At 46.4% G+C, this 11,828-nt stretch overlaps 2 protein-coding genes across 2 annotated transcripts; both read right to left on the bottom strand.

Moving 5' to 3' along the window:
- Window positions 1-4,503: 4,503 nt before the first annotated feature.
- LOC123114875 (serine/threonine-protein phosphatase 7 long form homolog) lies at window positions 4,504-7,354 on the bottom strand. The gene is made up of 7 exons (XM_044536253.1): window positions 7,098-7,354; window positions 6,583-7,020; window positions 6,200-6,492; window positions 5,858-6,121; window positions 5,738-5,813; window positions 4,835-5,083; window positions 4,504-4,533 (listed from the first exon to the last, which is right to left on the bottom strand). The coding sequence occupies exons 1-7, from the start codon at window positions 7,287-7,289 to the stop codon at window positions 4,504-4,506; spliced, it is 1,542 nt and encodes a 513-aa protein (XP_044392188.1). The 5' UTR covers window positions 7,290-7,354.
- Window positions 7,355-7,458: 104 nt separating this feature from the next.
- On the bottom strand, window positions 7,459-11,399 carry LOC123114874 (uncharacterized). Its single transcript, XM_044536252.1, has 4 exons — window positions 11,047-11,399; window positions 8,786-10,696; window positions 8,171-8,281; window positions 7,459-7,500 (listed from the first exon to the last, which is right to left on the bottom strand). The coding sequence occupies exons 2-4, from the start codon at window positions 10,688-10,690 to the stop codon at window positions 7,459-7,461; spliced, it is 2,058 nt and encodes a 685-aa protein (XP_044392187.1). The 5' UTR covers window positions 10,691-10,696; window positions 11,047-11,399.
- Window positions 11,400-11,828: the final 429 nt, after the last annotated feature.

Below are 11,828 nucleotides of genomic sequence, written 5' to 3'. Positions count from 1 at the left end.
CAGGCGTGGTGCATCCAATATCCACGTCTTCATCTTCAATTTCTTCAACGCCAGCCTCTTCAGCTGTGAACTGAGGCATGGGCGAGGAAGCAATAGGTGTTGAAGGGATCGCATCCACTTCAATTTCTTCATCAATCTGCTCTGATGAAGCAGCAGAATGATTTTCTTCATCAGATCCGCTAGGGATCACATATTCTTCACCATAAGGAACAAGGTCCTTTGATGGCATGGTGGAAATCAAAACAACATCAATTGGATTCTCAAGTGAGCTGGTCAGAGTCTTCATTTTCTTTGGAGCTGAAGAATCTGAAGCAGATGATGCTTTCATTTTCTTCACTGCAGCTTTCTCTGCAACCTTGGTCTTCCTTACATCTGATGCAGATGGAAGTGTAGGAGTTGGGGTAGGCGCAGTAGGAGCTGAGGAATCTGTTTGTATTTCCTCAGGCGCAACTGATGAAGTTGCCCTAACTTCTTCATTTTCTTCAGGCGCACCACTAGTGGATGCCCTGGCAGTTTCTTCAGCGGCTAGAATGGAGTCATCAGCCCTGGAACTAGCATTTTATTCAGCAGCCTGAATGTCATCAGCGGTGCTGGCATGTTCTTCAGTTTGCTGAGTAGAGGCTTCAGCTTGAGGAATTTCTTGTTGCGAAGGGGCTGCAACATTGGTGAAGTTCTCAGTCAGTTTAACGAACCTGACTTTGGCTCCTTGCCAATCAGCATAATAAGCATTGAAATCATCGCTGAGGGCTTTGATTTCAGACTGGACCGTGAGGAGTTCATCAGTTGTCATTTTGACAACGTTGTTCCTCAGGAACTTCTCTTTCCTGAACTGAGCCTTCTTGATTTGCCTGGACTTCTCAAATTTCCATTTCTCTTCATTGATGAAATGGGTCAGCACGTGACTCTAGCCAGGAGTCAAATGGAAATTAGGCATAGGAGTGTTTGGGTCCTTGTGCCAGAGATCAATGTAGTCGATGATCACCTTTGGATCCAAAAGTAGTGGCACATTTGTGCCTTTGGCTCTAGCGGCCCTTTCTTGCCTGTCTCTGATGATTTCTACAAGTTCATCATCATCAGATGGCACTTGGAAGGCAACTTGTTCTTTCTTCGGACTAGGCCGAGGACCTCATCTAGCAGTGGCCTTGGTCTTCAGCAGAGTGGGGCCTGATGAAGAATTTGGTGCAGCTGAGGAACTCGCTAAAACACCAAAGGCAATGGAGATGCCTGCAGTCCTTTGGCATGTGGCCAGATGTACAGGTGTTGAGGACTTTGTCGGAGCAACTGAGGACTTTGGAGGAGCAGGAGCAGCGTGAGGAATTGGCCGTGAGGGCTTTGAAGAAATTGGCCGTGAGGGCTTTGAAGATTCTGGCCGTGAGGGCATTGCTGAGGAACTTGGCCGTGAGGGCACAGTTGATGAAGCACTTGGCTTGTGAGCAGGCTTCTTTGCCATTGATTTTCTAGGCTTGTCAGAGGCCTTTGTGGCAGCAGCAGTAGCAGAGTCTTCACTAAATTTCCTCACTGCTTCTTTGGCTTGTCTTGCCAACTTGGCTTGGCGTTTGGCCCATTCTTTAGGAAAATCCTCACCGCGCTTGAGGCTGGTGGGATTAGCTTCTTGACCAGGTGCCAATGGAGCTCTTGGGCATGGAGGATTTAGAGTGAATTTCTTAATATACTTTGGAGTTACATATCTGTACTCCCTCCATTCGCTTGCCCATCTCCTTTCAATCCTCTGTATGCGCACCTTGCGCTGATTTTTGTTCTCCTTTCCGAACTTGGCCTCATCAGGTGTGCAATAGTCAGCATAGATGTTCTCAGGTATTTCAAATGCAGTCATGACCTCAGGCTTCTTTCCTCATTTCTGGGGTTTCTTACCTTTTCCCATATTCTTCAGTTGAGGAATTTGAACAATCAAATTCTCTGAAGAAGTATGCAACTTTTCTTCAAGGAATGCTGCAAATGAGCTAAGTTGATGAGAACCTAGTGATTCAGCAGCGGACATGAGTACCTGTGAGCAGAGTATAGTTGCGAGGAATTTGAAGAGGTCATATGCGTTCTCAGAAGGTTTTCAAAATGAACAAGTTTGAGGAATTTGACCAGATGAGTCTTGAAAAATTTCACTGAGCATACTTTGTCTTAGGTTCCAGAGTTGTATAGATCAACGATCCACACAATTGAGGAATCTTGAAGAAAAGTGATGCTTAGGGAAACGAATCAAGAATAGATGACTAGTGAGGTGTTTTGTGTGTGAGGATTTAAAGAATAAAACACCTTTGAAGATTTTGTGGAGAAATTTTGAATCAAAGAGGGCAGTAAAAGTAACTTTTAATTACCCTTGATGAAGAACACGACGAACTGAGAAGTGTAGATTTGAAGCTCGTCAGTTCAGATCTTCCACGCCCTAACTTGGTGGAGGAAGACAGCTACAGCGGTGGTGGAGTGAAGATTTCCGCGGCCGGCGCGAGTACGACGGCAACGAGGTCGAGGCAGTGAAGCTCTTCCTCACCGGCGACGATGGAGTAGCGGCGCCGCTAGGGTTTGAGAAGCTCGAGCGAGAGAGAGAGCGGTCGAGCAGAGTAAAGGAAGTGAGGAAGGGTGAGGGGGTATTTATAGTCGCAGTGAAAAACTGTTCGCTCGAAGATTTAGGACGAACGTGCCCCTGGCCCTTCTCATTGGCTTGACATGTGTCACCCATGTATTGAAAAGTGGAGATCGTGTTAGATTGTGGGTGAATAGATAAGTCTATCGTGGGATACGGGACGGTTTGAGCGGCAAAACCGAAAACTTGGATAAGATTAGTTTTAAAGTTCTGTTCACAATTTCATCAGCTGACAGGACACAGTGAAGATTTTGAACGAGTTTCAAATAGAAGCACATGAAGAATTTGTGAATAGATTGGGTTGAGTATAGCATAGAGGGGGAAGGGTCCGATCACATTCACTTAGCAAAAAATGCAACTTGAAGAAATAGCCATAAGTGAATGTTGTAGAGGACATAAACCCATATATATATATATAGCCAATGAAGAAAAACGACGAAAACAGTGAAGATTTTGCTAAGTTGAAGAATTTGAAAAACTGAAGAATTTCAAAACTGAGGAAAAACTCAAATTGAAGATTTTCAACTTTGGTGGTGGTGTGACCCACCGTATAAGAACGATGATTTTAGACACCGCGTACAATTGTCGGATTTTTTTTCAAAACTATGTTATTTTTTGTAGCAATTTCGGAAACTATAGCGTAGAATGAAAAAAAACCAAAACTAATAGCCCGCCAGCCAATCTTTGGCCGAAGTAGAACTTTTCGGCCACAACTAGGCCGAAATAGTACTTTTCGGCCATAGCTAGGCCGAAGTAGTACTTTTTGGCCACACTTAGGCCGAAGTAGTACTTTTCGGCTACACTTAGGCCGAAGTAGTACTTTTCGGCCACACTTAGACCGAAATAGACTTTTTGGTCAAGTCTAGGCCGAAAAGTCACTTTTTGGTCAACCCTAGGCCGAAGTTGCATGGCTCATGCTGAATTGTATTTTGTGGCCACCCGTTTCCCGCCCACCCCTTCCCGCCACCCGTTTCCCGCCAACCCCTTCCCGTCATATGTTTCCGCCACCCGTTTCTCGCCAACCCCTCCCCGCCAATCCCTTCCCACCTTATTTTCCCGCCAATCCGTTCCCGCCTTATTTTCCCGCCAATCCCTTCCCGCCAACCCTTTCCCGCCATACCGCAGTTATTCTTTCCCGCCATTTTCTCCTCTGTATCTATAAAACCCCCTTCAGGCGGAGGTGGATAAGCATTCCAGTGTAGTGTAGTCGAGATGTCCCATTATCCATTCGATCGTAGTTTTCACCCTAAGATGAGCAGCACTCTGCTGAGTCTAGCTACCGATTTCAGGATGGACAATAGGATAGTTCCATGGGACGAACTCACCGGTAGTGACACCATAATGAATGAGTTGGCTCACCAACTACGTAGGTCTGGGTGGCCTGAAAGGACCTATGAGGAGGTACGTCAAGAACTTCTTAGGTTGCATGAAAGGTGGAAGAAGGTGGTGGAGCCGAAGAGTGAAACTTTCAGAAGGACTGCAGAAAATCATCCATTTTTATGGACTGAGGAGAGCGAGGATGACGATGATATCTTCATGCCGCCGCTTCCGGGTTCTGCATCGTCGAAGGGCAAGAGTTCTGCATCGTCCAAAGGAAAGAGTTATGCATCCGCGAAGGGCAAGAGTTCTGTATCGACCAAGGGCAAGAGTTCTGCATCGACGAAAGGCAAGAAGAGCGCATCGTCGAAGGGCAAGAGGGCTGCATCAACGGAGGATGACGATGATGACTTCATGTAGTATGTAAGATGTATTCCAGTTGTACCGTTTCATTCAGATGTATTTGCATTATTAGTTTGTATTGTATTATTGTAGGGCATTATGTTCTATCTGAATTTCATTTTGTAGTATGTAAGATGTATTGCACAAGTTCAGCCGCACCGTTTAATTCAGATGTACTTGTATCTTAATTATCGGTTGTAGTCTATTTGGAAATGTAACTGAAATAAGAATGCGAATTAATAGTAATATGTGTCTCGCATACATAAAACAATATATGTCTCCTGATCACATAGAAGCAAGTGCGATAGTAACACATACATGAAGCATGTCTCATACATAAATACTGACACACAGCTGCGAATAGTCTGAAACTAACATAGATAATGAGTCATACATAGATAGATAAGCATATCACTGCGGGGGACGACGACGAGTCTGGGTCTTCCTCGGGCGAGGACCCGAAGGCGATAAGCGCTGAGGCGGTGGACGAGGCTCACGATAACCACGACCATAGTTAACCTCGTCTGTCACGGTCTGTGTCTCCTGCCTCAGTGGTGGTGGTGGAGTGTGAAACACTGTCTGCGAGAAGCCATAAATGTTTGTAGCTTGGTCATCATCCTCGCGGTCGCCCTCAAAGTACGAAGCACCACCACTAAGGATCGGTGACTGCTCTGAATGCATGAATGGTTGCGACTGGTTGCCGCCTGCGGTAAAGTAAAATTGATACAAATGCATGAACGAAGCACCACCAGTAAGCATCAGTGACTGCTGAGAATGCAAGAACGATTACTACACTGTTCAAAAGAATGTAGTGAGTAGTGTTACCTAGATTCATCTGTTGATGCCAGTAAGCGCTCCCTAGCTGTGAAGGAGGTGGCTCATGCCAGGAAGAGCTCCCTGGCTGTGAAGGAGGTGGCTCATGCCAGGAAGAGCTCCCTGGCTATGAAGGAGGTGGCTCATGCCAGGAAGAGCTCCCTGCCTGTGAAGGAGGTGGCTCATGCCAGGAAGAGCTCCCTGGCTGTGAAGGAGGTGGCTCATGCCAGGAAGATCTCCCTGGCTGTGAAGGAGGTGGCTCATGCCAGGAAGATCTCCCTGGCTGTGAAGGAGGTGGCTCATGCCAGGAAGATCTCCCTGGCTGTGAAGGATGAGGTTCTGCACAGTGCACAGAGGGTCGTGGTTCTGAACGGTGCATAGAGGGTCGTGGTTCTGAATGTTGTACAGAGGGACGTGGCGGATGATGTGCTGGAGGAGGAAGTGCAACATCCGAAGTCCGTCTACACGTAACAACTACGTAAATCCCGCGTAGCTTGTCATCAAGACGCCTCAACCATGAGACACCCTCTCGCGGTGGGATAGTTTCTCCCCTCTGAAAGCGCCGCATTAAAGCGGAAACCTCCTCTCGCGCCTGTACTGTCAAGTCACCCTGTACACAAAGAATGAACCAATTATATGCTCGTTGTATGATAGACACCACGAATAGACAACCAAGCGAATATGTCTAGATTAACAAAAGACTTAACATATGAGAACCAAGGCATTTACCGCGTGGTGTCTGGTTCCCACAACAGAGTAGTTGGGTACATATCGCTGGTGAGAGGGGCTTCGATCTGATCAGTAGCAGCTGATGGAACCAAGTAGATCCTCGTTGTATGCCGGTAACGCTGCAGATACAACCCAAACATTTCCCAGTTAAAGGGCCGAACCTCACCCCAGATATTTGTCGCAGCGGTAGTCCATTCGTCAACGTAAGGGGTAATGCTCTCAAGCCAATAAGTCATGGACTTGTTTCCTCCTAGGCGACTGTCCCTGAGATTGACATGCGCGATACATGATTAGGTATATTATGAATGCAGAGCTGCCAACTAAAATAGTATTAGTACTTACTTGTGCACGTGGTCTGGCAAGTGTGGAATATCTGGAATCGCAGGCTCTTGATATAGACCGAACTGTCTCATCACCCTATGAAGAGACATCTCCTCAACCGTCACGTCGAACACCAACTTGGCCTTGGTCATCCAAAAGTGCCGATCTCTAGTGCACAATCCAGAAATCCCAACTGGGTACCTCGATGATATAGCCTGAGGCGAGTATGGCTCCCAAATAACTTGATCCTCGTGCAAACTATCAAACTGCGCCATGAAGGACGGGTAGCATCCCCTAACCTGAGTATGCGCAAACTGTCTCTGTGCATGACAACAAATAAGCATTAGTAATACTATTGAATGGCAAGAAATAATTGAATTAATTGTTACTTAATATAAAAGTACCTCTCGCCGTGTCCAAACAGATCCCATAGTAGGTAAGTCGCCGATAGCAGGCACATAAGTCCCAGCTAAGTCCTCCAAACCAAAAGGTTTATCAATGTAGACATAGGGTCGTCCAATAGGGAACCTCTCGTATGACCAAAGCTGCAACAATAATGGACATCCAACAAGACTAGATTTTCTAGACTTCAACAAGCAAGCTTTGCACAGGCCTCTGTACGTAGCCGCTAACACAGCAGAACCAAAACTCCTCTGTAGAATATCCGCAGGGCAACGTGCGTCAGCTATCTCTCGTGCAATACCGATGAGTCGTGCATCGACAGTGGTCACGTGGTTCTCCGTAAACATTGTCTTGCCGAATAGCCAAAGAATATATGCCTCTAGGGACCGGTCAATCTGAGCCTCCGACAACTGAACGTCGGGATGTCCTAACGAGACAATCTACATAGAAACGTAATAATTGTATGAACATCAGACAACTAAAAAACAACATTTGTTTAAGTGGCCGTGATGGTTACCTGAAACTGGCTCAACCATCTAAAAAGAGGTCCATGAGGATCGTTGTCTATAGCCCTAGCAGTCGGGACTGCAGCCAAAAAACGGGTCTGCATCGCTGCTTGCCACCCAGATTCTGCCTCTAAGGGACCTATGGCAGCACCGGCCAGAGGTAATCCCAACAAGTAAGACACATCCTGTAAAGTAGGCGCCATCTCTCCCCAAGGAAAGTGAAACGTATGTGTTTCTGGTCTCCATCTATCTACTAAGCAGGTAAGGAGTGACTTGTCGTAAGAGAAACGTCTCACTTGCCTCTTGTGTAACTGCAATGGTTCACCTGCCTCATCTAAGTCCGGATCATCAATCCACTCATCCAATGTACCCTCAACCAGCCGTGCCAAGGGTAGAAGTCCAGCCCAACTTAACCTACAAAATAAAGAGATTGTTAGCGGTTATGAAAAGTATGTCAAACATAGTAAGTCATTATATGGTCTTTATTATATGCACACATACCTATCAACCCATGAATCATGTATCAGCCAGTTAGTCTTTGGGGTACGAGTGACCAACACGTCTAAGTTGTTGCCCGCTTCCGTAAGAGCGCCCCAGTGCTTTCTATCGATGTTACCATTAAGCAACGGATACGAAGACATATCTGCAATTCAAATTATCTGCACAAATTATAACATAGTCCTGACATATTACAAATTAAAACATAGTCCTGACATATTACATATTAAAACATAGTCCTGACATATTACATATTAAAACCCACTACGGCACATTATATAGCTTGTGAGTTATTTCTTCCTCGTCCGCCCCTTCGGCCTCGACTGCCACGACCACGTCCGCCTCTTGCTCCTGTTGTCGCAGCCGTCGATGCGGAAGCACTCGTCGATGCGGAAGCACCATCTTTGTTCAGGTCGGGACAATATTTCATCCTATGCCCATAAGCCGCGCATAACAAACATTGTTTGGTTGCTCCACCAGCTTCAGACTGGTCCATATCGTTCCGGATGCGACGGGCCTTTCGTCTGCCCCTACTTGTTCGCCGAAGGTCTGGATGCGGGATGTATACTCTCTCACCGTCGTTTACCTTGTTGAAATTGCCGACGACTCTAAACCCTATCATCTCGCCTGTCCAGGTGTTGAGCACTGCCTCTTTTAAATAGTATGGGGACACGAAGGATATAGCATCCAACTGAATCTGGCCACAGGCAGCCAACACATGAGAGCAAGGTAGGTGCAGCAACTTCGGTTTGTTGCATGTACACTCACACGTTGGATAAAATTCCGTTCCAATTTTTACCTCGTGTGTCTTCACCTCATTTCCAGAACCAAAACCATCGGTAGGAAGCTGAACCTCATACCTCCTTTCTTGATTCCCTATGAGTCTGACACTGTGCTTCTTTGCTTTCTCTATCTTCTTTGCCATGTATTCCATGACACGGCTACAATAAGGTGTGTTCTGATTATCTTCAATATGCTTCTTTGCTAACTCGTGCCTTTCTCTGAAATATCTCAAAGTGCCATGGAATACAGCCTCCACAATAGCTGTGAGTGGCAATGCTCTATTCCCTCTCAGCACAAAGTTATACACCTCTGCAAGATTGGTTGTCATGTGGCCATACCTAGCTCCATGTGTGTCATGCAGCAAAGACCAATTCATTGGAGGCTCTTTCTCTATCCACTCAGAAAAATTCTTTATTGCCCTTCCCTTCTTTCTCTTAGTATTAGGAGGGTCAATTGCTGGCAAGTCACAAAGACCAACTGGCTCCTCTAGCTCCGCGATGAGTGCTGCTAATTTAACCTGATCTTCTTCCATTTTCTTCCTTGCACGGACCTGCTTCTTAGTAAACTCATCTAGTTTTGACCAAATAAATTCGTATTTCCGCTGCTGGCTCTGCTTGCATAATTTTTTGAACAAGTTCATCAACCGCTTGTTCTTGAACTGTGAGAAAAAATTAGCCCCAAGATGGCGCATGCACCACCGGCTCTGCAAGTCCCTCCAAGGTGTTGGTTCGTCATCTGCTGGATTCCGAAGTGTCTTCACGGCCTTCAATATACCAGCATGTCTGTCATGAATGACACACACGTTTGGTCGGTCCTTCACGATGGCAATTTTCACTTGGCGGAAGAACCAAACCCAGCTGAGAAAGTTCTCACCCTCCACAAATGCCATGGCAAGTGGGATGATTTGATTGTTCCCGTCCACACCAATAGCAGTCAGGATTTGCCCTCTATACTGACCGGTCAGGAATGTACCATCCACAAACATAACAGGAGGACAATGCCGGAAAGCTTCGATGCACATAGCAAATGAGAAGAACACTCGTTTCAACACCTTGAAATCTGGTATACTCAGCAACCTCATGTGTTGTACGTTCACATAAGTGCCCGGATTCCTCTCCTTCAGTATGCCCAGGAGACGGACAACATTATCATATGAGTCGAAGAACGTCCCAAACCTTTCCTCCATAGCCTTCTGCTTAGCCCTCCAAGCCTTCCCATAAGCAATGACATAATTCCATCTGACCTTCACTGCTGTCTGGATGTGTTTTGCTTCCATATCTTTCTTCTCTACTATCTCAGTATACATGAGTTGCGCAATGAGACTTGAAGTCAGGTTCGGATGCTTCACCAGCAGGTTCGTCCTCACACAATTATGTGGGACGACAATGGTGACAACCCAGTGGATGTCATACTTCGGCACGTGACCGTGCACCTTCCCAGGACAACCTGTTACAACACATTTCACGGTATAGTTTGTTGGACTTGATATGTGTGTCTTGAAAACCCTCTGCGTAGACATAGCCCACTTTATCACCGCATACTTCAATTTTTTCTTTGTATCAAACATAGCCCCTATTTGTACTTGGTTCAGATTATACTGCCATGGAGTCTCATGGCCATCGTTCACCGTAAGGCCGGTGGATATGTCCTGCTCCCATGCAGAAGGAATCGGTACCTCAACTTCATCCTCAGAATTTTCAGAATCCAGTTCCTCCACCAATCCATCCTCGTCCTCTTCCTCCATCACCCTCTGCATTTCATCCCCTTCCTCATCCCCATCAGCAAAACCAGAAACAGCTAATATTATCGACTGGCTACTCTGCCCAGTATCAGGACCACAAACATTGTGTGGCACGTAGTCTGACTCTTTCTCCGGTTGGCTAGCATCCACATCTTGTGGCTGTGACCCGGATAAAACAATCTCGTTAGCCACTTCACTGCCTTGGCCGGGTTCATACCCCCTGTGGAGTTGTACGGTATTCTCCTTCTTCGGCACAGGTTGCACAAGTGCATATGGGTGGATTCTTCGGTCTCGGCAGCGTCTTAACAGGGACAACCAATGCTGGCTCCTATCTACCGGCATCAACTCCCACTTGACATTTTTACAAGATTTGGTCCACAATGCATGAATACTGACGGAACATACTTCAGGATCCAGACCGAAACTAGTTGTCAACCAGTACTTCAACTGTCTAATGTCCAGTCTGTCCGGGTCAGCTAGTGTCATAACGCCATTTTTAAACTCGCTAAGATCAACCCCCAACTCATTATATCGAACATTACCAGCGCCGTAGTAAACATTCAGATTTACTGATTCAGACATTTTCACCTGTCAGACATTGCCATCTTCTCATTAATCACAACGAACTATGCGCTAAAATGCCTCCAAAAATATATTAACACTAAAATTCATAATATGACTTATATACACTAACTAAACTATATTAATCACAATATACACTAATATTATCCGCTACACGAACTATGCGTTAAAATGCCTCCAGAAATATATTAACACTAAAATTCACAATATACACTAATATTATCCGCTACACGAACTATGCGCTAAAATGCCTCCTAAATTAAATTAACACTGAAATTCACAACGAACACTAATATTATCCGCTACACGAACTATGCGCTAATATTTACATAATATTTGTGACGACGTGATTATACCTTCGAAGTGTGTGTCCGCTTCTTGCTTCTCTCTTTGACTCAGCGGCACCGGCCACCTCGCGAAGTACTTGCACCACCGGAGAACGACAACGCCGCCCCCGACGACCGGAGGTTCAACTCCGGTCAGCCCCCAACCTGCTCCTCCTCCTCACCACCTCCTCCTCTGCAGCTGCTGCTACTAGTCACCACCACCTACTACCCGTCCTCCTCTCCACCATGGCTCCTCCTCCCCACCATGGCTGCTCCTCTACACATCAAAAACTATCCCATAGCAAAAAATAACACCGTAGGCCGGTGGAGATTGCTATGATCTACCGATTCTGTGGGTTGGATTTGCAAATGTGTGGCAAATGGAGGAGATCGGCGCGGGGGGGGGGAGTTCTACAGAGAAGAACTGAGAGAGAGAGAAAGGGAAACGAAGAACAGCAGCGCAGGGGCGAACGGTGCTTATCCGCAGCTTTTTGGCCTACACCTGGCCGAAAACCTCTTCGGTCGAAGCCTGGCCGAAAAGGCCAGCTTCGGTAACCGGTGGGCCGAAAATGGCCCAGTTCGGCCTCCTGGCACCCGAAGCTACTATTTTCGGCCGGGCCCCCGCCAACAATGAGTTTTCGGCCCAACCGCGGCCAAAAAGCCTACTTCGGCCACACCCTGGCCAAAAACTGCCTTTTCGGCCCACTCCTGGCCGACGGGCTACTAGTTTTGCGGTTTTTTTCATTCTACGCTATAGTTTCCGAAATTGCTACAAAAAATAACATAGTTTTGAAAAAAAATCCAATTGTCGT

Source organism: Triticum aestivum, chromosome 5B (assembly GCF_018294505.1).
Source record: "Triticum aestivum cultivar Chinese Spring chromosome 5B, IWGSC CS RefSeq v2.1, whole genome shotgun sequence".
In the NCBI taxonomy this organism is placed as follows: domain Eukaryota; kingdom Viridiplantae; phylum Streptophyta; class Magnoliopsida; order Poales; family Poaceae; genus Triticum; species Triticum aestivum.
The sequence above is the reverse complement of the archived record's forward strand: the minus strand, read 5'-3'. Positions and strand labels throughout refer to the sequence as shown.

Bases quoted from the DNA above. Each gene is read 5' to 3' on its own strand.
- LOC123114875 (XM_044536253.1), bottom strand. From the start codon at position 7,289: ATGGCGCCTACTTTACAGGATGTGTCTTACTTGTTGGGATTACCTCTG. The intron at 5,814-5,857 runs GTAAATGCCTTG...TTGTTAATCTAG, and splicing joins TGGGAACCAGACACCACGCG to ACATATTCGCTTGGTTGTCT. The intron at 5,084-5,737 runs GTGACTTGACAG...TTGCATTCTCAG, and splicing joins GTTCATTCTTTGTGTACAGG to CAGTCACTGATGCTTACTGG.
- LOC123114874 (XM_044536252.1), bottom strand. From the start codon at position 10,690: ATGTCTGAATCAGTAAATCTGAATGTTTACTACGGCGCTGGTAATGTT. The intron at 8,282-8,785 runs GCAATAAAGAAT...GCCTGTGGCCAG, and splicing joins CTAAGAGAAAGAAGGGAAGG to ATTCAGTTGGATGCTATATC. The intron at 7,501-8,170 runs GTAAACGACGGT...TTTATTTTGTAG, and splicing joins TCGTCGGCAATTTCAACAAG to GTTAAGTTGGGCTGGACTTC.